The sequence below is a fragment of the Typopeltis vanoorti genome, chromosome 2, assembly GCF_054136105.1.
Source record: "Typopeltis vanoorti isolate ZY-2024b chromosome 2, IOZ_Tvanoo_1.0, whole genome shotgun sequence".
NCBI lineage: Eukaryota > Metazoa > Arthropoda > Arachnida > Uropygi > Thelyphonidae > Typopeltis > Typopeltis vanoorti.
Window position 1 is genome coordinate 33879859 of NC_143550.1, and position 27658 is coordinate 33907516.

Consider the following 27658-nt stretch of genomic DNA (forward strand, 5'->3'; position numbering starts at 1 on the left):
ATTTCTGTAATACTTCATTTATATGGATATTAAATAAAAGTAGTGAGATTGGGAATCCTTGACGGACTCCTGTTTGACTTCCATTCTGTAACTTTTTCATTGATTCTTATAGCTCATTTGATTATTTTGATGTTAGTTACTGCTAACATTCGAAATGTAAGCAGTAACTAATAGCTGATTTCGAATGTTTAGATTCTTGAGGTATGGTCCACAGTTTGTTCATTAAGACTGTCAAAGACTTTTGGTAATCTACAAATGCTATGTTGAATTCGTAATGTATTTTCCATTAAGATTGTTAATATAAAAGCTGAATCAGTACACAATCTTCCTTTTTGCTATTTTGTTATTCAAAAAGTTTATTTTCTACGTATGATTAAAGTTGTGAAGCTAATATTTGTGAATATAACTTATAACTGGTATTTAGGACACTTACTCCTCTGTAGTTTTCACAGTTGCACGTATCGCCTTTTTTATATATTCAAATGATAATTGCCTTATTCCAACTTTCTTGGACTCTTCCTTGCTGTCAGATATTGCTAAATAATTTTAAAGGTCGTTTGATGAAAAAAGTGCCTGCATATTTATTGAGATGTATTTGTTTATTCCATCTACTCCAGGGATTTTCCTGATTTGCTTTGCTGTATTGCTTGTTGAATTTCTTGTAATGTTATTTCTTCCACTGTATAGTTAGTTGTCCGCGTTATATCAGTTTTAGTTTCATAACTAATCTTGACATAAGCTTTGGAAGACGTCTAGCCAGATTTTCTCTTTGATTATTTCAAGTTGCACCATTTATTTTATCTCCTTATTCATGTTTCTTAGAATTTTGTATCTATTTGATATCCTCACTGTACGATCACTTTCCAGTTTGGATATGGAGTGATCCCTGTACTATTTTTCCTGCGTGCTATTTTGCTATTGCTCTTTTGTGTTTATAATTAATTTCTGCTTCTAGTAATTATGTGTTTATCCAATTTATATGTTCTTCTCTTATCTTTCATTATTTCATTAATGTTCCTCATCCCAGTTTCTTATTTCCGTTCTCATCTTCGATATCCTTTTTGTTCTAAGGCATTCTGTTGATGCACTTATTAATATGGTTTTTATATTGATTCATTCTATCTCAATGTCATCATTTGCTTTAATTTTTATTCTATTTATTTTTATTTTTATTTATTTTTATTTTTTTATATTTTTTTTGCAAATAAAGGTATGTAATAATTTTGTCATCAAAGAGTTGATCTCCTCTAAAAGATTCCAAGGAATTTCTCTCTACACTGAGTTTTTTTTTTTTAATCACCTTCTGGATATTCTTAATTTTCCTTGTAATAGATGACGATCTGATACTATTTCGTGACTTCTAAATACCCCGCTATCTAGTATCACACACACACACACACGCACATATATATATATATATATATATATACACACACGCGCGCGCGCGCACACACACACACACACACACACACACACACATCATATAGTACCATCTTAGTTCACCTGGGGTGAACTAAGTTGGTCTTCGTCCGAAGGTAGTATTGTTTTTACCGGTTTTTCTCGCCATAGCGAATACGCAACACAACATATATAAAATATATACTATACTTTCTTTTGGAATTAGGTAAACAACAACTTATTTCGAAAATTAAGAAGATGTGGAATTAAAGATTCAAATAATGCATGATGATACTTTTGTTTGGAGTTGACAACAAACTCGAAACGCTTATTGAGTACACTTGAAAATTCTTTCGAACTGGCAAGAATTGTTCCTAAGAATTACCATAAAATGAAATCGAGAACCTTCTATTTTTCTTTTAAGTAATTCAACACAGAATTGCTTCTGGAATAAAAAAAAAATGCCCATTGTAAATTTAGCGTCGCGCAGTAGTGATGCATGTACTTGGAAGTGCGCCCTGATGTTGATCGAATGTATTCCCATTGGCCTTAAACTAGGGATGCACAGACCGCGGGCCGCATGCGGCCCTCCGTTGATTTTCTGGCGCCCCGCCACACCGAATATTCTTTTAACTTTGACAAGTTACACGACAGGTAATTTTTAAAAATGGTACATGCGCAAAGAAAAGTAGCTGTGACGTCATGATTGCCTGTCTACTTACGATAATCGGTTAGTGATAATGTTAACAAATTTTATAATTCGTCTATTTGTCATATGAGTATTTTGTTTTCGTAGGTGCGGTTGCTACAATTAATTATCACCCCTAGGAAACGGTAAAAAATAAATTCTACAATGGATAAAGCAGGGCCAAGTAGGAAACGCAAACTACCGGATGAAAAACGGCAGTTTCAGGATAGCTGGACTGAAAAATATGGTTTTGTGCAGTCGTTTAATAATATCGTGTGCTTGATTTGCAAAAGTGCTGTAGCCATACCAAAAGAATACAATTATAAGGAGATACTATGAAAGTCTGCATTCTACATTTTCAAATCTACCCGGAGAACTACGTAAACAAAAGATTTCATTTTTGAAACGAGAATTGACAGGTCAGCAAGTGATGTTTACAAAACCTATTCAAGATTCGGAAATCGCAACAGAAATACGTTTTGAAATATCTCGCCTTATAGCAAAAAGGTGCCGACCATTTACAGACGAAGATTTTGTTAAAGATTGCTTTGAGATAGCTACTAAAACATTTCTCCTAAATCAGCCAAAACTGTTCAGACAATTCATTTAAATAGGATGACTGTTCAAAGAAGAATTACTGCAAAGAACCAATTAACATCTTATTCAAAGAAATTTGCCTATTTTTCATTAGCTATTGATGAAACAACTGACATTACTTCCACAGCCCAGTTGTTAATATATGCACGTGGAATAACTCAAGAGTTTGAGATAATTGAGGAGCTGATTTGAATGAATTCATTGTCAGATCAAACGAAACATAAACTGTTCATTGGGCTTTTGGAACAGTGTTCCAAAATTGATTTAGATCTGACAAAATTATCAGGTATCACGACTGACGGAACACCTTCCATGATAGGAGCTAATTCTGGATTGGTAACATTATTGAAACAGCATTTGAGACGGCACGACGATGAGTTGATACAATTCCACTGTATAATCCACCAGGAGAGCTTGTGCCCTAAGAAACTTGGATTTGAACATGTCATGAAAGTTGTGGTTTCAACGATTAATTTTATAAAATCCCGTGGCCTTAATCACCGACAATTTAAAAACGTTTCTTGAAGACATTGAAAGTGAATATGGTGACTTAATTTTTTACACAGAAGTGAGGTGGCCAAGTCGTGAACAAACATTGGAGCGGTTCCTAAATTTAATTTATGAAATTGAAATCTTCATGACTGAAAAAAACAAAAACGTCCCTGACATAAAACATCCGGATTGGGTATATAACTTAACCTTTCTGGTTGACATTACTAATCATTTAAATACGCGACTTCAGGGCAAAGATCAATTGGTTACTCAACTTTACGGCCATTTTTGTCTTTTCAGTGCAAGTTAAATCTATTTCAAATCCAACTGAAGTCAGGGAATTACATCCATTTTCCTAATTAGAAGAAAGTTTCTGAAAAGTTCAATGTCAACTTCAAAACTATGTATGTTGAAAAGATTGATAACTTGATATCGGCCTTCTAGGATCGGTTTTCTGATTTTAAAAAAGTGAAACCATTGCTAGATTTATTTAGCAATCCTTTTGCCATTTTCCCCGAAAATGCACCCGAATCAGCACACTTTGAACTCATCGACATTCAAAACGATGAGAGCTTGCGAAATAAATTTAACGAAGGCAATTTATTAAACTTCTATCGTTGTCGATAAAAACAATTATAAACGGTTGATAATGCATTAAAATGTGCAAGCCTCTTTGGCTCAACATATATTTGTGAACAAACGTTTTCAGTCATGAATATTAACAAATCGAAAAATAGGAACCGCTTGACTGATAAAAATTCAGAATCAATTTTGCGGTTGGCTAATATAAAACTCGAACTAAATATCAAAATAATTGTCGAATCACTGCAATGTCACGCATCAAATTAAATTCACTTACTTTGTATTACCTTTTTTGTAACAATTATGATAGGTTTAAATAAAATAAACAATATATGGTAGATAACTTTAAAGTTGTTTTTTTTGGCGGCCCTCCCATAAGTTACAGTGGAACTATGCGCCCCTCGGACTTAACAAGTCCGAGGGCCGCAAACTTAACAATTTTGTGCAACCCTGCCTTAAACTGTTTGAGCTGTTGTAGCAGCTGGCGTATATCTATTCCCATTACTCGAGCCCCAAAATAAGAAAGAAGGTGGTTTTTGAAGACGACGAGAATGTAGTTAATTATTTCGAAACAAAAATCTTCATGGTAGTCTAATCTCTTCCTCAGAGACGAAAAATGAAACAAATTGTCTGCGATTTATTCCCTATGATAATTGCAAATGTTGTTTACTTAGATGAGTTTTTTATTCGAACAAAATTGGAAAGTATACTCATTGGAGTACAGCTCCAGTGATGCTCTTAATAGATATAAAACAATATCTTCACTAGGTCTTACTTTAAACAAAACTTTAATAGATATGCTCCTATACATATTTCATAAAAACGATTAATTTAGGTTATAACCTAAGTTGGAAAGACAATGCCCACCACATGAAGCATTCTTTGTACTTAAAAAAAAAAATCTAAAACAGTTTCTGTTGCGTTTAATGTTTCTCTCGAGTCTTCTGGCCAAAAAAGCTACGAAGATTCATACATTATGCCTTAGGAAAGGATATACAGGGTGTCCACAAATGATTACCCTGATTTCAACTGGCTTTAATATTTTAACAATGAAACTAACTGAATATATTTTGCTGCACGTAAACTTGGGTACTCATAAAGTTTGAATACTGGTATTTTCAGTATACTGCTTTTGCCACCAGGAACGCTGCTGCTGATTTTCTTTAAAAATGGCTTCAGTACAGGAACAAGCCCAATGTGTTCTGTGGCTAGCAGATACAAAATCTCCAGTTACAGTGCAGCGAATGTTTAGCGCACAGTATGGAAAGCACCCAGCTGATGTCATTTCTTTAAGTCATGGAAGACAAAGTTTTAAGAAACAGTTTCAGTTCATAAGGGTACAAGCAGTGGCAGACCATCGGTTTCCGAGGAGATAGTTGAGGCAGTTCAAACTACAGTCACCCGGTCACAAGGTCTGGAACTGGTGTTGCATAAACAAGATCCTTAACATACCCCCTCGAAAAAAGTCTAGGGGTTTGCAAACATCAAGAAACCAATGTTGGGGGTGGGGAGGGCTCCGTCTTGTTGAAAGATAACATTTGGTTTCATCTCTTGTAGCTGGGGAATGGCATAATTATTGAACATGTCTAAGTACACATTTCCATTAATTTCTATTTCAAGAAAGAAGAAAGGGCCAATCACTCGATCATGCATTAGTCCACACCACACATTGAGTTTTGGACTAGCTCGAATGTGTTCTCTTATGGCATGTGGATTTTCAGATCCCCAGATCCTTACAATGTGTCTTTTGACTACTCCACTCACGTGAAATATTGCCTCATCAGAGAAACAAACACGCTGCAAAAAATCATTATCCTCATCGATGCGGTTCAAAATGAGGTTGGCAAATTTTCACGCCTTGGCGATAACTTGGCTTTATCTCCTGGACTTGGTATATATAAAAGCACCAGTATATACCCTGTATATATAAAAGCACCAGTCCATAAATGAAGGATATATATATATATCCTTCATTTATGGACAGGTGCTTTTGGAAATTTTACTTACATGTTCTCAATATTTGTTTGTTTTTTTCTGTACTGTAAAAGAGCTTTACGCCCTGTAGGTGGGTGTGTATGGGGGGGGTTCTTCAGTGTCAAGGGGATCTCATAAAATTTGTCTCCCGTTATCAGCAGCTTCTTTAAAGACACAAACTTGCAATATAAAAATCGAAAATTCAATTTAGTCCCCTTTCTTAAATTGTTTCATTGGTTGATTTCTTTGCTTTCAGCATGTATTTTAATGATATCTTGATATCTTACATATCTTCAAGAGTTTATTTTATAGCGAGGGTAGAATTCCTGAATAACAGGAATTCTATCCTCACCCTGCCAACTACAAGGGGTGCATTACACACCCCTTGTAGTTGGCAGGGTGAGGTCTTCCACAGTTGGCCCATTTAACTGGCGTGGGGTGCACATCTTGGCTTGGTGCACATGATGGTCTGGTGGCTCTCGCCGCATTTTAAACACCTGAAATTTCCCTTGCAAAGTTTTTGGGCATGGCCAAACTTTTGGTACCTATGGCACTGCCCAGCTGACGACTTTTTCCTTAGCGGCTCAGTAGAAATTCTGAGGGCACAGATAGCAGTCAGTTCATATCTTTTTCTGTGAGCATCCTGCTCACTTTTACTGGAGTCAAGCCCTGACTCATAAGGTCAGCAGTGATTTTTTTCAGAGGTGACACCTTCGGTTACCCCATGAAGTAATACCTTGAGATTCGTTTCACTGGATAAAGTAAATGTGTGATAAGGAAGACTTTTGTTATCTATTAGCTTCATCATTTGTCTGTAGTCAGTCACTGAGGCTGGCTGAAGTTTGACTCCATCCTGGTTTTTAGCCCAGGAATATGAGATTTTATGTTCCCTAAGGGCTGATGTGACAGTGGTCCATTTGTCCTTGTCCCTTAGTATAACAGGTGGAACCTTTTCGGTGTTCCTCGGGACATCTGGTGTTGGTGAGTCTTCATCCAACTGGTCCTCTGTAGTTCTACGTCTTTTGTTAGTCTGCTCCCCCTGTGAGTTGTTTTGACAGGGAGATTTTGGTGACAGAACAGTAATGAATTCACCTTGTGATATCTCCTCCATCCTGGTCATTAGTTTGAATGTACTGCTTTATAAAACCCGGCCAGTCAGATTCAAGCTTTTCCATTATGAGCTTCAGTACCTCTAGGGACTGCTCTCTATTAGGGATCCTGATCTGCTCCTTGATGTTTTCTATATCGGAGAGGGGATCTCCTGCAGGCTGAAAATGTTTGAGAGCAGTATATACTGTATAATCCCGCAGGGCTAGGGGCCTGCCAGCAAACACTTTTGTAGACCAAGGTGGTCTACTAGCAATATTTAGACTTGTATCGTCCTACTAAATGGGGAAAGGAGTGTCAGTATCTCACTTGGCCACAGATTGAAAGCCTACCTCCCTATATAATACCTCAAATCCGTCACTGGTCCTCATAGCCGGTGGGGCCTGCCGGCCATTAGACCTCTTGCATGTTTCATGCAGAGGGGGAGACAGTAGGAATCAAACTGTGTCAGCGGCAGTGCAATGTGAGATTCCTGAAAAACCTTGTATGCAATCTAATCAAGTCTAAAATAATACATCTGTCCTCTTCAAAAGTCCGGTTATGAAACAGTACAACTCATATTTTATGTATTATTATGATATAGAATTTTTAAAGGTGTATATAAGAAGTTTATATAAATTTTGAAATATTTAAAGCTATTTAAAATATTACTAAAAATATCAAACCTAATATAAGTGGCATTATATTAAGAAGGCCAAACAGATAATGGAACGAAGACCTTGTCAAATGGTGCGGAAACTCTATACACAAACTGAGTCATCTTGCAGAAAATAAGATGCAATGGAAGAATCATATCAAGATGGCAACAGACACCTACGGGCATTGAATCCATGGTTGTTGTTGATGATTATTATTATTATGAGAAATAAATTCGATTTTAAAAGTGATTAAAGTATAGCTGGTTCATATTCTCCAATGGGCTACAAAGTGTTGTATTTTAGAAGAAATTATGTTCTCTGTTATTTAAACCAATAAGTAAACAAAATTTTACACTAGTGGTACGTAGTCTAATTAAAATATTGTCCACAGCACAATCTCTACTTGAACACGCATAACGCTATGCTTTTCAGGAACCATCACTATCCAAACCGTTTTGACCTTTATTGAAGTTGCTGCAGTGTAAGATTAACCAATGGAGTTACTGATAGCGAACTCAATGACAAAAATAATCACGAAAGTATATACAATAAGAATATACGAATAAAATTGCGTGAAAGTAGTATGCATGATGTCGCTTCCGTCTATACTACCAAACAAACTTTGGTGTATATAAGAGTGTATATAATAGAAAATTTATCTGAATGACAAAACCTCTCCTGGGCATGTTTTATTGGTAAAATTCCACACGCGCTGTTTCTCAAAGCAATGAGAAGAAAAAAAAAGTATTCCCTAGTATTTCTAGCATTAGGAATTCAATATAAACCAATCCCCGTCGTCTATTGCTGCTGAAAAGTATTTCACATACGATTTGTATTCTTACAACGTAATGCAATAAATACAAAGAGATGTCTTGGATAAAAAAAATAATAATAAAATAAATAAAAAAACATAAATTTGATTGCATTATAGAATAACAAAAACTTCATAGTGAACAACAAGCTTGGAGATAAAATTCTCTTTTGAGATATATTCAAATTCGCTCCCTGAAACAAGATTGGTAGGAATGGAAGCACTGGTATTGGAAAATATTCTTTCTCAGCAAAATTGAATAAAAGGAGGGTCAAAAAATATCTTTTTCTTGAGTCTCGAAAAAAGATATCGGATTTTATTTGCATATTCCTCAGCAAACATATCTTGCGAGTATAATAGAAAGGAAACGTTTGCAATTTCACTTTCTTTCTATTCCAGTTTACTTCGAAAAATCGTTTGAGTTATTGGAGTAATTTAATAGAATTTTGAAAGTTTATTTTTCACTTGGTTAGACTATAATAAATTTAGTTTAATCCTTTATCCAAGTGTGAGCAAACAAAGTTTGCGCCTGAAAGTATCTTCAGGACTCGGGTAAGGTAGTACAACATCGGGCAACTCGTTGCAAAGGTGGACCAAGCTAACATCACTCCTATCTCAGTATCCCCCATAATGCAAAACACATCTCCTTGCGGATATGTATAATGTTATGCATTACAATGGGTATGGCCCTTCCCTTAATGCATAATATTATACATATCCGCAAGGAGCGTGTTTTGCATTATGGGGATACTGAGATAGGAGTGACGAGTTGCAACGCGTTGCCCGGTGTTGTTACCACCTTACCCCAGTCCTGAAGATACTTTCAGGCGCAAACTTTGTTTGCTCACACTTGGATAAAGGATTAAACTAAATTTATTATGAATAGAATTTATTTTAGCATCTCGCCATAACGTGTGGGTAAACAGCTGCAAATACTATGCTCAGTCCTAGATATATGATTTTTTTCCCCCAAATACTGGAGGTGCACAAAAATGTCCCATAAATTGCAATTTCGGTGAATAATTATCGAGTAATTACTTGTAGTTGTAAATTCTAACCAAATAATCAGAAGCATCCAGGAAACTAAGCATGAAATATGATTGAAATGTGGGTAATTTGATTTTTTCAAATTACGTATTATTATTATTATTGTGCTTAATAAATGGAATGAAAGTAAGACAAAGTTTTGAATGGGATAATCTGTAAAGCGGAATATTTAAATTTAAAAAGAAGGAAAAGGAAACTCTCAGACATATAAACAGAAACATTATTTTGATTGGACGAATTACATTGCTGACAATTTTTACTTTTCTTTTAGTTTCTAATTAAAATTTAATCCTAAAGGTGTTTGAATTAACTTTTCTTCAATTGAGTATTTAAATAATATCTTTGAACTTTTTATAAGTTTTTCATTAACTGATTTCGTCTCTGATGTTATACTTTATAATTTTTTATTTTGTTTTTTATTTGGTACGTTTTGAATCAATAATTCAATTGTCTCCTTGCAGAGAGACAACAACCATTAGAAATTTAATGTCCGAGGACACTTGCTAGCATCCTTTTTCATCGGTTTTATTGTTCTATAAACAAACATTTGACTCATTAGTACTGGCTTAAACTAACTAATTGGGAAAAAGTGCACGAAGAATAGAAGACACTGAAGTAGTTCGTACAAACGAAGTAAGTTCTGAATTTCGACACTGTTTAGCTAATGACACACACAGATGAGAAACCATTACTCGGGGAAACAAAAAGAATGTGGGATATCAGGGATTAGGTAAAATTAGCGTTACTTAAATGGCCCATTTGAGACTATAAAATGGGGAAAAAAAGTACCTCTTCTAATTTAGAAGGAAGAAGTGCTGTTCGAATGCTGAAAGACGGTTACACTTCTCATAAATAGTCCACAAAGGTTAAGTAATTTTATTAAATTATTGACTGTAACTGCTACAGCAGAGCAAGGATACAACACAACAATCCTGTGTTTACACAAAAATCTGCCATAACATTATCATTACCAGACGTGTATTGAAGGGAAGAGGCTGGGTTGGAAACAAAGACTCTTGCTTCAAAGAAAAAAAACGTGTTTTTTTTTGTTGTTACGTTTGCCATTTCAGATAAAATCCAAATGATTAATCGTTCAACAGCTACTGCTTTTTTAAACCTATGACTGATGTATTTTTCTTTTTGCAAGAGTTTGACACCACAAAGGAAGAAGTGACTGTTTAATGTGCGATTTTTATCGTGTAATAGTCATTTATACTTGATTTATAGATCGGTAGTATTAGACCAAACTGTTTTGGAAATGGTGTTTTATTCTTAGATCGCATTCTTACGAAGAAGAATGTTAACTGTGTTCAACTGTATTTTGAAATAATTCAATACTGAGCATTAGATTTATAAATTTGAGAGTTATATTAGTTATGATTTTTTTTCCCTCTCAGAATCCTTCATCTTTCTTTTCCAAGATTGAGATCGTTTTCTGAAGTTTCATAACAAATGAGGTTGCTAGATTTCATTCTCTAGTATGCTTGAAATAAAAATGACAACCTTTTTCGCGAATGCTTTTGAAAAGCCCAATTAAAATGAGCAGTAAAATTGGTAATAAATCGCATTAATTAGTGGTTGAACCGAGATGAGTTGAATCTCTGAGTCGGAGTGCAATCAATAGCATGATGTAGGGTTCTTTTTTATGTTTTTAAGTACTATTTTTAGTGATGGCAAACAGCGAAAAGTTCTTCTTCGCGTTTTGTACTTCGTATTCTTGAATTTAATCCGATTGATTAGTTTATTGTGAATTCTATGATTGATTTTAATTAAGAGGCGAACTCCCGAATGCTTGCATTGCTTGGGGTTATGAGATGTAACAAAAATAAGATAAAATCCATATTTAAATTTGCGTCGTGATGTTTTTCGGTTTCTTTTTATTTCAGCTTTAATACTGACAGGGAAAAAACCGAATTTTGCAATTTTGAACAACTACTGTAAATGTTAGCAGTAGCTTTATGAAAAAGAGATGACTTATCAAGCTATAGTTACACACTTGACTGAAACCTAGGTAAAATTAACTTCTGTCTTTTTTTATCTTTCGGTTTCTATCGAGACGATAACAGTATGAACTGAACCTTACTCAATATCCTCTTGTCAACGCTTTTAGTCGTTAAATATTTAACGACAATCGGCTGAGTAAAGCTTGAAGGGGTGACGCGTACACTTCTTGATGGTTATGTCAGCATACATGCGAGCTATTTCACGTGAGAGCTGGTTCAACAATGCAGGATAATGGACTGACTGATAAGTGGCCAGTAACAGCGTGAAAGGAGGAGAATCTCTTCAAAGAGACTCAGTTTGAAAATTATCCTAAAATAGGTAACTCTAACATATCACTCTTCTTAGGTTAGTGTATGAGTAGGGAAGACCCATCTTGTCAAGTATCCTCTGGTGATCAACAAATTACGTATCCAAAGACTGCTAAATTGAAGATCAGGAGGTGTTCAAGATGGACACAGACATTTTCAGGATGTGCAAGTGGCTTTAAAGGTGAGATTTTGAAAGTGACTGGTGCGCATTCTGTTCATAAATGTATCTCACCCTACTTGCGATACTTTTCTGGGATCTAATACATGGTAATTTAACTATACAAAGCTCTATTAATTTCACAATTTAATCCTAAGACTTCGTTGTTAATAAAATTTTCAATACTTATAATGCGTACTAAGTTGTCTCTAATTATTAGCTATATAACTTGTACAACCACATTGTCGAACTAACCTATAATACTGTTCAACTACCTATATCTTGAGTATGTTCAGAAATTTTCTTCTTTTTTTAAAATTAAGAGGTATAGCTTACAATTAGGATTCGAGAGTTCGTCAATAAATTGCAAACATAATATTGTAGTTCAAGTAGTGACCTGATTGGATAGTTTCGATGATGACGTATTTGAAACTCCTTGAATAGCAAAAACAGATACGAAACTGTATTACAACGGTGGGCAAACTGCAGCTCCCAAGATAATATTGGTTTTCACTGCCATTTTCTTTAACTTTTATATTAATAATCTATAGTAGTAAAGTGTGTACCAATATTAGAATATTTTATTTCGTAAATGCTTTAAAGATAAGTAAAAAAAAAAAAAAGATATTTTGAAACGTTACATTTTTAGATTTTAAATGGTAGTCAAAAGGGTTGTTAGCATGATTTTATTATCGTATTCGGTTGATAAAAAGTGTTTCCACATTTGATGGCATGTGTTGCTCCCGCCAAAATTAGTTCCAAAAGTGACTACTATGATCGCTGCATTACCCACCGCCTCCGTTGTCTGGACTATGCGTCATCACTCTTCACGCAGTACACACAAGTTATGCGCTTGTGGTAGTATCGGAACATAACTAGTGTAGTGTAAATAAGTACTTTTTTGATTAATAAATTCTTAAGATTGATGTTAGTGAAAGTTATAAAACCCTTTTTTTAAAATGACAGCAACAGAAGAGTATAAAACGGAAATACGAACAAGAAATGAGAAACGAACGATGAGAGGACGATTTTGCTTTTACTGTTAAGGGTGAAAAGGCTCTGTCTTATCTGTCACACAGCCATCAAATACTGTACTTTAAAGCCAGTAATGTAAAGCGTCACCATGAATGTAATCATAAGAAGTTTGCATCTGAACTTCCTCCTGAATCAAAACTGCGAAAAAACAAGATAAAACGTTTGAAATAGAATTCAGTCACTCAACAAACTAACCTATTTTCTTTCAAGCAAACTGATTTGGCACAAAATATTTTCAGCGGTTCATGAACATTCAAAAATGTATTATATGTGGCTCTTGTTACCGAAGAACTTGTCCACCCCTGCTGTATTATTTAACAACGCTATAGTCGATATTTAATTTTGACGCATTTGCGAGCGAAAAATAACTAATAAATTAAGTTTATCTTTTAATTTATTTTAAACTGTTATCTAAATTTTCTATTGGTATAGAAAATCTAATTACATTTTAGTATGATTGAATTTAAAATGAAGGAAATCGGTAATAAGAATTATTACCGAGTCCCTGCCTTGTTCGTTTTGAATATTTTCTTGTACGAAATTGATATCAAAATATTCCTAGATAGATAAACTGTCCCGAAACTTTTCGTATTCATAATTCATCGATCATTTCAATATAGAGCAAATAATGAAGCAAGCTGCTTTACAAATACCTGCATAAATCGACATCCCAGTAAGATGGTTTCTGGACATAAATTGATGCCGGTGATGCAAGGAATTCTACTTTTCCTTACTAATCCATATTTTATTGTTGAATTACATGCAAGAAAGCTTTCCAAGACCTTTCAAGTCTTGAAGACTCCCTTATGATTCTATCATTCACACGAGACCGCTATACCAACAACGGTTAAACTGTCTCATAAATCTCATCTGACAGAAGAGAACATCATTAAGATGATGTCCTATTTATAACATCATTCTTTACCCATAAAATGGCCTCTGAATTTTTATTTTCTTAATTTATTATTACGTTATGAAAGCAAGGCATTCCAAATGGGATTATCACATTGGGAAAGATGGCTTGTTAAGAAGGAAAGACATTCCTGACTCTAATGGACATAATTAAGCATCCCGTACTTGTATAAAGAATGTGGATTATACCATAAATTATTTTAATTTTGTTGTTACTGTATCTGTATTAAATATATTCCCTTAGACTGAAAATTATCTCGCATTTTTATATTTTCTGTGGTGCAAAGATTGAGACTAAAATTTCATTGTTTATATCTTGTTTCTAGATAATGTTCTTTGGCTGGTTTGTGTGTTTTGTGGAGAGTAAAATGAGCCCTGTCACATTTATATGATACTCGCTAATTCATGTTAAAACTACTTATGGTTTATTATGTCATCGACGAGATTTGAACCCAGCTCGTTCTAACCACACGGCTTGTGCTTTATATGACTGCGTTGTGAAAACGTACTCAAAGAATCGAAGACATTTTTCGGTCCCTTTAGGACATGGATTAAAAAGTGATACTTTTATTGAGAGGCTATATTTTCTTTATAAGAAAACCCTTATAAAAGTCTCAATTTAAGGTAAGTTAGCCTATCACATACAGAAGTGGTTCAGTTTTACCATCCGAAAATTTCAATGGCTTCATTATCCAATTTGCCTTGGCATTATCCAGTACAACATTCACAAGAAAACGAGCTATTCTGAAACAAGCAGAGACACCTGAGGTTACTACTAAGACGCTACACATAAACTTTCATTGCAACTCAAACACTGCCGTTAAAATTACTCTTACCCGTTTTTGTAATCTGCGACCTCAATCATTCGTCCCGTTCCACTTATTGAATTATTACCCAAACAGAAAAAAGAATAAAAATATGCTTGTCATTTATAATGAAATACATGAATAGCAACGTACACATGCCTCAAGTATTAGACCGTTCATTTTATCGAATATAATAGGTATGTAATAAGAAAAATGTCTGTTAGCTGTATGAACTTGGGCAAGAAAACTGAACAGAAGAATGATAATTTCTCCTCTTATTGACATTTTACTAGAACTCATTTTGTATGCTCTCGAAAAATTAAATTAGCCAACCATGCTGCATCTCTCTTGTAAATTTGAAACGAAATTAATATTACTCGAAAAATAATGAAAGTTAAAATGGCTTAATCATATTGATGTTAGCGAATCTCAAAATATTAGCTATTGGAAAATAACTCTAGTGGCTAATTGAAAAAAATTAATTGAAAATATCGCGACACTGACTTTTTTTCAATTACTAAAGTAAACAACGAAGTTCATACAGTTATTAAATAAAAGATTAAAATATGTTTAATTTAAAGTAACTCCAAACGCAAAGGAGATTCTAATGTTATCTACGATTACATTAAGGAAAACATAAAGGTAATTTCTTTAGATTTCATTTATTTCCTACTAAAGTTTGCTTATTGTTTAAAAGATATGAATTATATATCATATATATTACAACTTTCATATTATTATTATTATTAAAAGAGAAATCCATGGAGTCCGGGACTCATCGAGTGAAGCCACATACTATACGCACCAGCTATCATACTTATTCTTCAATTCAGTCACACTGCTTGCACTCACAACATCCTATGGCAATCCATTCCAATCACGCACCACTCTCTGAGAGAAAAATCTAACCCTCACCCCTTCTTAGCGGCATTCATTCTCAGCTTCCAAGGATGCCCTCTTCGCCTCTCCCCATCCATAAAATTAAAAATTCCATCAACTGAAATCCAGTATGACCCTTTCAGAAGTTTTAAGTCTCAATTATATCACCTATTTCTCCCGTTTGCTAGTGTCTGCAGTATACAGATTCATAATCAGTATTCCACAATCCATATATCATTTTTAACACTACTTTGTACTCTCTCCAATATATCAGAATCACAACAGAAACCACTAGACCAGATCTACGCATAATAGTCCAATATACTACCACAAATCGATGATTGGCTATACGTAAGGGAAAACTGCGTAATAATCTGGCAGTGTAATAATTTTATCCGTGTAAGAATAATTTTACTTACTCTATACCAGTTGGTTTCATACATTCAGTCAACATATATGGCGACTTCGTTCCGTCCCTGGTTATTCCACGCAGTCATCTGATCTGTTATGACATGTTCATTGGACTTCTTGAATGTGCCGATCCTTTGTCCGCCTCTCACATCTTCCCTTATCAGAGAAAGTATGTGCTGAACGCTGGAAAGTGTCGTATGAAAACTATCCTCATGAAAACTGTAGAATGAATATCAGTGTGTCAAACAGAGGATTTATTGCTTAAACTTAATGTTCTTTTCTGCATATTAATCCATTTCAGTATGTTTAAATATTTGCACCATCGTTCAGTTTTTACAGCAGTTAGAGAATGCGTTTTGTTTGTTTATGGAGGGGAGAGAGAGAGAGACGGAAAGAAATGCCTTTATAGAGTTAAAACTTGTCGGTTCTCCATGTAGTTGCGACTGAGTGGCAGCAAGCTCTGGCGATCAGCGTGGGTGTCACTGTCGTTTATGATAAGAAAGTGGCTTTTGCCAGAACTGATCGATGGCGTAAGTACTATTGGATATGGTCTGGTGAAAAGTGTACCAACTTTTACGAGTTATAACTTGCTTTCTCGGAGAGCTGGAAACATTCATTTAAGAAGATTTGTATGAAAGACTTAAGTAATATTACTCAAATGCGCCTTTTCATCTATTTAAGAAAGGGCGCTGTCCTCATTGTGTTTTCTATCCACTTATCTCGAAAAACTCTTCGTATCTAAAATGGATCGATCCAACAGTGGACAGGACACTTTATGAAAAGACAACTCGATAATAAAAAAGGTATGTTTGTTAGATGTGTACTTCCATCATTCGTTTTTTTAATATTTTTCGAGAGAAAAGGGAAGATCTCAGCTTTGGGAAAAACAAATGCAATCCTATTTGATACCGGCAACGTTAAAGTGTTTCAGCGTGTGTGCATCCCACATACAAAAGATTCTAAAAATATCTAACAACCTACGTCGGCTAGAGATTATGGATGACTCGTAGCAATTAATAACTGGCTTATTTGTATGTTTATTGTAATTATTACAAAATCCTTACGATTGATCTGTTATTATTATTTATTTTAATCGTAGTCATGAACAGTCGTAAAGTAAGTATTTAGCCCTGTTAAAAATAAAGGTTGGATTGTCCGAGAACCTTTCTCCAGAAATTGATTCCGGAACTTTTCCTAAACGGTACTGAACACCTGACTCCTACGACTAAAAATAAGTTTGGATCATTTCAATTGTGCGAACAGAGACTCTCTCAACATTGAGAAAACTAGATGTAATTTCTCTTTCTTTCTCTGGAGTACACACACTCGCTCACTCTTACTATAATGCTAATAAAGCGAATTGCAATTATATTAAACTGTTTTTCTTTTTAAATGATGCTTAATTAAATAAAAGTGATTGCATATTAACAAAGCACATTAATTTATCTTTTTGTATTGAACGAAGTTTTATGAGTTAACATTTTCACCCCATTTAATTAATATACTTAATCTATTGTGAGGCCACTGACTTAGAATTGTTTTGAACTGATCTGTAAGACCATACTATGATCAAGAAAGGGACATCCTACTCTTAAGAGATCCTGTGAAGATCAGGGGTGAAATGATTGTCACAGTGGAAAGAAATGGATAGCATTGGTTTGCAAAATAAGATGCGGCATTCAAATAACTAATTGTACCGAAGTATAATGTGCTAATTCCAAATATTGTATACACTTTTGTTACTAGATAAACGTCAACCACAAACCGAACCGGTAATACACACACACACACACACATATCACGTGTAAAACCTCTCTGGACTATTTACTTAAACAGAAATTTACCATGACTGAAATTCAAACTAAAAAATTAAACAAAAAAACAAGCATACATTGCATTCAAACGAAAAGAACACACAAATTGACAGGACTTTTAACACACCAACTTTGCCTAACGTTTATGACAAACATGCTACATATTCTTATAATCCAAATATCTGAATCCTCTAAATATTATTTTGACTGTTTTATTTGAATATATAAAGAAGTTATGATAGTTTATTATCATAAAGAAATTATTAAATGACAACTAAACACCATTGAAGACTTCGTCAGTTACAGCAGTATGTACGTGTAGTCCTGTGTTATTGATATATAGTTGTAAATTTCGAATTATGAAAGATCAATGATCATTGGGAAAGTTAGTGTACATTTATATAGATAAATGTATCAAAAAGTTCAATTACTGATATTACCTTTAATCTACCTTTTAAAAAGAAATATCGTTTACAACAGGAAAAACCAGTATCGACTGCTTTTTACCATGCAACTAATGACACGACTTGTGACTCTTCGAGTAGTTCTTCCTGGTTTCTTGTACTTATCAGATGTAGTGTTGCCAATTTAGCTCTTTTGGAGCTAGATCTAGCCGTTTTTTTTTCTTCCCTAGCTCCAAAAATTTTAATCTAGCACCTAGCTCCAAATCTAGCTCCTTCAGAACTAGTTTCAGCTCTTTTTAGTTGTTCTTATAACTTACTGTTAAAGAAAGAAATTGGTTTGAAAGTTTTCCAGATGTTCGCATTTGATAAGGAATTGTATTGTACGTTTAGTACGATCATCGTACACGTTTCAAATGCATGATGACGTCAGTCGCGTGGCCCAACAGTCTGCCATTTTGTCGTTTTAAAGTTGATAGCACCGCTACAAGTTAGTTCCACAGTGTTCAGTTTGGTAGTTACGATTACGAGTGGGAAGTTTTCAAAGACTGATAATAATTCGTTGCAGTAAAGAGTTGCATACTCTTCTTCAAAAATGAGCAAAGAGAAAACTAAAGCTTACAAGCAAAAATTTAGGAGGGAGTGGTTGCAAATGGGAATGTTTAGTAAATGGTTGTGTGAAGTTCCTGGTGACTACAAAAGGCCACTGTAAGTTTTGCAGATGTGATATAGTTGCTAAATATTGTCAGCTTGTAAAGCATAGCGAAACCAAGAAACATCTTGCTGCAGTTCTATATAAGGCTGTTCCAATTACAAATATGCTTGTGAAAAAGTCTGATGAGACCGTGAACTTTAAAGGTAGGTTACCATTATTTCTTTGTTGTCACTCATCATTCAACAGTAGATCTTGTAGATCTTTGCAAAAATATCATCCCCGACAGTCAAATTATGCCAAAGGTAAAAATGCACCGAACTAAGTGCTCTGAAATTGTAAAGAATATTCTAAGTGAGCATTTTGAAGAAGATCTAATTGCGGACATTGGAGATGAAAATTTCAACTTGCTAATAGACGAATCGAATGATATCACAGTCAATAAGATTTTAGGAATGGCCATAATTTATTATAGCAGGAAATTCAACAAAATTATGCATACATTTCTGAGCATGGTGGTTCTAGAAAAGTGTGACGCTAGTGGTATTGTGGCTGCACTAAAAACAGAGCTCTTGACCAAGAAACTGGAGACATTAAAAATCTCATTGCAATCGGTACAGACTTCTAACGTTATGGTTGGTGTCAATAATGGCGTTTATGAACAACTGAAGGCATATATTCCCTCCTTAATTTTAATTAGATGTGTATGTCATTCATTACAACTGGCAATGTCTCACACTTGTGCAGAATCTCTCCCAAGAAAATTAGAATTTTTAGTTGCCGAAACGTATAAGTGGTTTTCACATTCTTCTTCAAGACAAGCAGCATACAAAGAGCTGTATCAAACTATCAAAGAAAATGATGCTCCTCTGAAAATTGTAAGCAATTGTGCAACAAGGTGGCTCTCAACTGAACCTGCAGTAGACAGAATTCTCAGCCAGTGGTTGGAATTAAAAACTCACTTCGAAGTCGTGAGTGTGAATGAGAAATGTTACAAAGCTCAAATTTTGTGGGAGATGTACAAATATGAAAGGAATCTGTTGTACCTTTTATTTTTGCATCCTGTTCTAGTTCAAGTTCAGCAAGTTAACAAAATTGTTGCATCTAACAGGGTGGATAAGATGAGATTGTTTGAAGACCTTTCTCGTTTGATTCGCTCTATTGCTAATATGTTAGTGCTACCATCATCCACAGTCGACCCTCTACAGTCAGAGATTGATGACTATTTGGATCTCAGTCCAAATCTTGGTTACAGATTTGAAATAAAAATTTCAGAGTTGATGATACAAAATAAAATAACGCAAAATGATGAGCGAAATCTTAAAAGTAGTGCAAGACAGTTTCTTCTTGGTCTCTTCAAAGAGCTTAAGCAAAGGTTGCCTGAAAATTTCAATATTTTAAGAATAATGTCTTCTTTTTCTGTTGTCAATATCCTAAAACATATAAAAGAACCCGCTACTCCCATCTTAGAAATAATGCTGAAAACAGAAAAAGCTATTGCTGCTGCTGAATATCAGTACAATACTATCCACTTAAATAAATGGACAAATATAGAAAACACTGAGCTATTCTGGACTGAAGTACGAGAATATAAAGATGCATCTGGAATGAATCCATTTAAAGAAATTGCACAGTGTGCAATAAATTTATTGATACTGCCAAATTCTAATGCGGAAATTGAACGAATGTTTAGTTCCATGAATGTTGTTAAAACTAAATTAAGAAACAAGATGGAATTGCCAATGCTGACAGCTATTTTGTCAGTCAAGTATGGCCTCAGGCGTAATAACAAGTGCTGTGCAGATTATCATTTACCAGCATCAACACTGAGTAATATTGGAACGATGGCCACATATAATAAAGTTGGATGAATTAAGCGCAGAAGACCACATGGAAGATGTATTTAGCGACTTATACGCAAGTATCACTTCAACTTGAATACAGTAAGTAACTTAAAAGTATCAGCTACTACTTTTAAAATTTTAGCTTAAAATTTTTATTTTTAACTCCTTTTTAGCTCTTTTTTTTAAAGATTTAGCTGTTTTTAGTAATTTTCATTTGGCAACACTAATCAGATGTAATTTAGTTATTATATAATGTTGTGTGTAAGAAATCAGATCTACCTACTTATGATGATCCAGAAATAAAAAATAAAAAAAATGGCCAAATACAATTTTGCATGGGCTCTGTTAACAAGTTTGATGTAGTCTACCATATCATCCCTGAAATTTTTGTCTATTCAACTTTTATTCGTAGATCAGCGTAATGTAAATACCACCTTGTTAGCAGTTTCCCAAGACCATAAAGAACTGCCATGTTGGCTGTCTTAGCACATCGACTTCGTCAACAAACACGAAGTCTCAGGCGCTCAATGTACACCAGAGATTACCAAGCGAGGTATTGACTAAGCAAATTACTTACCAAGCAAGTTTCTGTTTTGATTGACTAAGGTTGAAGGAAGTTCTTGTAACTTATTACATGATAATATTTAAGGATAATTGCCACAACGAAGTGGTTTGATGATGTAATTATGGTTACGATTGATTTTCATCGATATTTATTTGGACTTATTTCAATCGAAAAATAAATTGTTAGATGGAATCCTTACAGAAAAAGTAACACTGGAATATCCAGAAACTATTTATGATTTTACTCATATAATTGAGGTTGGATACTTAATATTGTTTAGCAAATATCAATAAAAATTACAATGCTATGCACGTAGTGTTAATATAATTTATTATCATTATTTTGCTAGTAAAGTAAATAATTAGGAAAAATTCGACTTTTTCTTCTGTAAAATGATGTGGTGATCGAAGCGCCCTCTGAAATAGTTCTAAAGGACGTATTCAGTGAATTTACTGGTCGGTAAAGTGGGACTTTACTGAACAAACTGAACAAATGAACCTTGAATGAACCATCAAAATAGCTAAAAATACAGAATAAGAAACCATCAGTCAAAAGCTCACCTCCCTTGTTAGCTGTTATTGAAAGTTCTTTCTTCCTAAGGTGCACTAACTACAGTCGTTTTTGCGATTTTCTTTTTGTGCCTAAGGGAAAGGAAGAGCTCCAGTAAATGTCTTCAGTAATTGGAGTAAAACGGTAGAATGAGAAATGGCATGAGGTCAAGAATATTTTTTTAGTTTATTATGGGCTTCGATCGATCTGATTTTGACATGTCTAGTGAATCTTCTTTGCCATTCCATCGGGTTGTTTGGGTGTTCGAATTAAACAAAACCTTCACAAAATCATTCTTTGCTAAGAGGGGAATCGGACCCAGATCGTTTTAGCTCTTATTCTAGCCAGCAGTAGCACATTAAGAATGAAATTGTTTATTTTCAAAGATTTTTTTTCTTTGTTTTTCCTACAATTCAGATATTTTATAGTAGTTCTCATTTTCGGAATAACTTTTAATACTACTTTATTAATGTGTCCGTCCCAAATGATGTATATATTTAGCATTCATTGTATTTAGTATACAATGAACAGTCTGTTTTGGTGTAAATCTCTAACGGCAGTTTTATCATAGTTAGACCTTAATGCGAGTTCCTTTGTTTTATAAATATTGTAGGGCGAAAAGCAACGAGGTATGACACGTATGATAGAGCATCGATGCTATCTGCTAAAAAGACTTCCATTTTAATTTTACAGAAAAAAAATCGTGCACACTTTGAAAAAAAAAATGGCCCTTTCATTTACCATTTTTAAGATAAAGTTGAATTTATGTTTACTCAGAGGCGCCGATAAAGTCACTGCAACTGGAAGGAGAAATATTTAAAATATATTAATATTTATAGTCAAACAACAAACCAGGTAATGGTAATACATCACATAAAATCACAGAAGACATCTAATCAATAACTTAATGCAGGGTGCATTATTTTAGCATATTCAGACATGTTACCAAATTTGTGCCTAACATTGGAATGCTAAGTCGCAAACTTCACTATCTGCTTTTGTCCGCTATTAACACGTTAAAAGTATTCCTTCTTGGGATTAATGCAGAAAAAAAAAAACTAATTTAAAGTTTTTAAATTATTATTAGAATTTATGGAATAAACTCCGAGTCTCTCCTCCAAAAAGCAAATCATCCAGAAGATTGCCTTTTTTTTTTTTTTTTTTTTTTCATAAACCCCATTTTCTTGGTGGACAACGTATAGAAAAAGTCTGGAAATACTGTTGAAACTAAACCATTCACATATGATAAATGTGAGAGATTCTGATAATAATATTTACTTGGGGAAATAAAGCATGTCTGTAATGGCAAGAATAACGGGCTAGAGCAGACCCAGTCACTAGGGTAATATCTTTTTTGACATCGTGAATTGCGGTTTATATCAGGGAGGAGCTCCCTAGAGATGGAGTTAATTCACCTTGCAAGGAAATTAATGACTAGAGTAGGCGTTGAGGCAACTCAAGAAACAGTAGGGATAAAAATCGACGCCTTGGTAGAATTAACTGCAGTTGGATATTATAATTAAATAGCGATTCTGTCAGTAATCAGGTATCAGCCATGTGATATTCATTTATCTCGGTGTGCAGCATGTAAAATAATAATTCGGAGGATGTGAGTTGATGATGTATAATTCGGATACCAAGAAAGTGTTATTTAGATTAAAAAATAAAGTTAGAATAAAGTGATCTTCTCAGGAATATGGCAACACTCGTTTTGTAAGTTTTCAAATGATATAACTGTTGAGAGAGAGACATCTGACACGGGAGTGCCAAATGGCGCGTAAATAATACCTCTCGGAAGTGAACTAAAAGAGTTTGTCAAAAACATGATGCTTTGACACCACGATCTCTACGCAAAGTTCATAACACTCCTACAGGCAATGTCAACGAAGCAAAAATAAATCTTATCAAGACTAGGTAGGCACCCGACCTCTCCTTTTTTTATTTACAAACTTTTTATCGATTAGTTGTCGCTATTTTTCGAACATAGTTGAAATTTTTTCTTTCTTTTTTGCATTAAACTACCGCCAGGGGCTTAAAGAATATGCCTTCTATTTTGTAATAGAAAATATGTTGTTTACTACGCCTCAACATTAATCATTACTTTTTCATTAATAATGCAAGTTGAAAATAAACATTGAAAGCAAACGATATATATAGTATTTTTATCCATGAGATAAAGCGCCACCTAAGAATGGATAACAAAAAAAAAAGGCTGTGTAGAATTTGCTACGTTTTATTTAGACTAATTATCTATTAAACTCGTAACAACGAAAGCCGTGTTTAACAAAGTTAATAATTCGCACTTTCTAATAAAAGAAAGTGAAAACTTCATTATAACTGTGACTTCATATAGACATAACACGTTCTAAACTACTCTCAGTAATGAAGACAGGAAATCTTGTACATGTCATTAACAAAATGGTATTTTTCATAAGGGATATGTTTTGGATCCGCGTCATTGTACTCAAAACGCAATCAACGCTTATGATAACAGCAATAGTAATTACCGTGGAAGATTTAAACAGTGATAACGAGTCACTGAATCAAAATTAATGACAATGACTTAGTTGAAAGAAGTGTTTCTTGGAAAATAAACTTCTGCACGAGAGTCAGTGGCTGCTAATGTACGATTTCGAAATTATATATATATATATAATTCAGTATATTATAAGTTTTTTATTTTAAAAGCTGCATAAAAATTTAGTTTTCTATCATTTAATGCTTAAATCTTAAGAGTATTGCTGAACAAAATTAGTGAAGGCAACATTGTGTGAACGAAACTGCTGTTTAAAAGTGAAAAGCAGAGGAAAGTCTCTTGTGGTCGATAAAAGATTAATCTTCAACTTTGAAGCCTGAGGTGGGGGGGGAATGTATTTGCACGAACGTGTTTGTATGGCATCAGACGCATCTAGAAAGTGACACATTTCGCCGAAGAGAAAGATATAAATAGCAATTGTTGAGAAAATGATTAATCTTTCAATATGTTCTCAAGTAGCTCGTCTGTGACGAATACGGAACAAGGTAAATGTTCTTCATTCTCACTTCCATTTCGTTCTTGCAACTACCGGAAAGAAATATTGATTCCGTAAAGTAGGTCGAACGGTTAAAGCCATTGATAGCATTATAAACTGTCATTTGTGCTGATAGAAAGGTGGGAGTTGTTAATGCCTTAGCTGAACTTTATATTTTTTTTTTTTTTAGTCTGGCATAATTGAGTATTTCTGTGTTTTAAATAACGGACTATACATTTACTGCAGTTTACAAAAGAAAATAAATATCGTTGACTCCATTTTCAGCTTATCAACGCCTACGTATATGTAGGTAACGTACATTAATTCTCCTGAAATGAGTTAAACTAATTACCGTTGGTCACCGTATCTATGGTAACATCATAGTCATGTGAACAGACGTTCATGATCTGTGCTGTGAAATTAATCTCGAAACGGTCATTACTATCTGTTTCATTATCTGCGATTGTGTAAATAAGATTTAGTTTCTATGACGACTTATTTCACACATGCGCATTCGAACATGATTTTAGGTAGAATAATGGATTTGGATACGGTAATATGATCTATGCAAACACGGTATTAATGAGTGCTGATATCAAATGAGATTGAACTTAATAAATGTTCCCAGAATATTTGGAAAATCTCAAATTCATCTTTTATTCATTTGGTGTATTTCAAGATCGAGTCTTTCCTTAATAGAATAACGGAAATTCAAGCCAGCGGCATTTTAGGTGATTACAATTTAATTAATATATGTAACTTTAAACTACATATACGAAACCCTCTGTCAAAAAACTATATCTGATTGTCGTCTTCTAAAAAAAATCTCTCTGAATCATGGATATTTTCTGATAACTTCCGCCTAAAAATGGTTTTAAACATTGAATGCATTAATACTGAGAGGGCGCCACTGTTTCTCGTTCTATCGATCAAAAATCGAACGGTTCGAACCGCTTCAGTCTTCCAACGTTAAAAATTCTATTTTATTATTTATAATTTGTTAAAAATAAATTTTACCAGTCACAAAATATACAAGGTAATAATAAATGTACATTTTAAAATGAACTTTTCTCTAGTACGTAGAAAAAAATATAAAATTGCAAACAAGTTCTGTAAAACCATTCTATGTGAACTGTTAAGTATGCCAGATGTATTCATAAGATAACAGAACTAGGATTACTCTGAATTCGCATACTAGTCATGCGTATAATAATACCTACCGTATATGAGCAGCATAACTCAAGCAACGCGAAACTAACAGTCGTACCTAGAGAGGAATGTGTAATGTTTTATTGCATGAAAAGATGCAATGCTAATAGTTTTACATAGAATATTGAAATACAAACTTCTTATGAGGTTGTGAGTGCACATTTCAAGATTCATAGAAACATAATGAACAATCCCAGTAGTGCTCAGAACGCTGTTAAGCCTTGCTCTCGAGAGACAAGCCGAATACATATTCCATATTATCCTCTTCAAATCATACAGTTCGTATGACCCTTTTAGATAATGCAGCGAGTGTTCTGTGTAGAATTCATCGTTGAGAAGCACTGGATTAATTATGTTTCACCGACATCACACTGTTGAACTTCAGAAATGACTGACCTATGACCAGTTGCTTGCTCTGTCTGAAAGTGTCAAGAAGAACAGTGTCTGATATCTGGATGGAACTTAAATGCTTGCACGATGTTTTTAAAATAATGTGCTTTGTAAAAAATCTATTTAAGATATTTGTGTTCAAATAATTAATTTCGCTTTTTTCCCTCAAAATATAAATTGTTTTAGACGAGTCTTTAACAAGAAAGGTAGCAGCCTGCATCACCTCTAACGTGCAACGTCATGCCTAGATAACAAGCTATATTTTTCTTTGATGCAAGAAATCAATTGCGCTATTCGGGATAGTTTTTTTGCTGAATATTAGCAATTAGGAAAAATGCCTCTTATGACAGCACCTTTGGGGATAGAATCAATTCTTTGCCGGAAGTGAGTTGCCTTGGAAACGGCAACTTCGTGCACTGGATCTGACACCAGCATCAGATATGAAGGTGTATTTGATACAGGGCATCAAATAAATACTGGCAAACTCTAATTTAAGGTAACAGCACAAATGAAATAATAATAAAAAACCACATTTGCCGTAATGATAATTGAGAGCAGGTTCTGAAAGGTTGTAATTTTACAATCACGTTTCATGACATATTCATGAATATACTAGCAAAATCTAATGCTTAAAATTTCACTTTTACTTTCGAATTAAAAAGTAAAAGCATTCTTAGTGCTTAAAAAAATTAACATTTGGAGACGTAGTTATTGTCGTGTTGAAGGTTTAGAAATTTGTCCTCCTGAATCTTTTTTTTTTTTTTTTTTTTTTTTTTTGTCGGAAACACTTGAAACGCGAAATCAATATCTCTGTTAGTGTCTGTTATGCATTTTGAATATTTTACACTCCAAACCAAGAGATAGCGAAGAATATATTTTTTTTCTCATAGACAAATGCTTTTCCTATACGACCTGGAGGTTTAGAGTTGCAGAAAACCAGGGTAGATTTTACTTGAAGGTAGGGAAAAAAACTAGTTACGCATGAGAACCGTGAAACTGCGGAACCAGCTTTAAAAATGTACGTGCCCAAACGCAAAGAAAATAGCATTATAACAACGTAAAAATTCAAATATTATTAATGCAAAAGCTATCTCAAATCACTACGTAAAAAGTAACAGTAAGGATTGAATTACATATATTTTTCTTCCTTAATTGAGAGGTAAAACTGTTGCTGGACTAAGTATTCTGCTCACTATTGATGTTGTTCAATATTTTTGCTGGTTTCGCTTGTATATTTATAACGATGATTTTCGAGGTTTTGTATGGCGGTTCTATTTTACGTGATATGATTTTTGGAAGTCTATATATTGGATTAAATAGCGCAATTCCTATTTCCTACCTTCATTGACCTTTATCTCAGCTGATCAACTTTGCAGC

The 27658-nt window shown here is 34.1% G+C and overlaps 1 protein-coding gene across 1 annotated transcript in view; it reads left to right on the top strand.

Moving 5' to 3' along the window:
* Window positions 1–4926: 4926 nt before the first annotated feature.
* Window positions 4927–27658, top strand: part of Syn (synapsin) — a 244756-nt gene continuing 222024 nt past the window's right edge. The window contains exon 1 of the mRNA XM_090414520.1: window positions 4927–5094. Coding sequence (XP_090270646.1) covers window positions 4927–5094 — 168 coding nt within the window. The remainder of the gene's footprint in view (window positions 5095–27658) is intronic.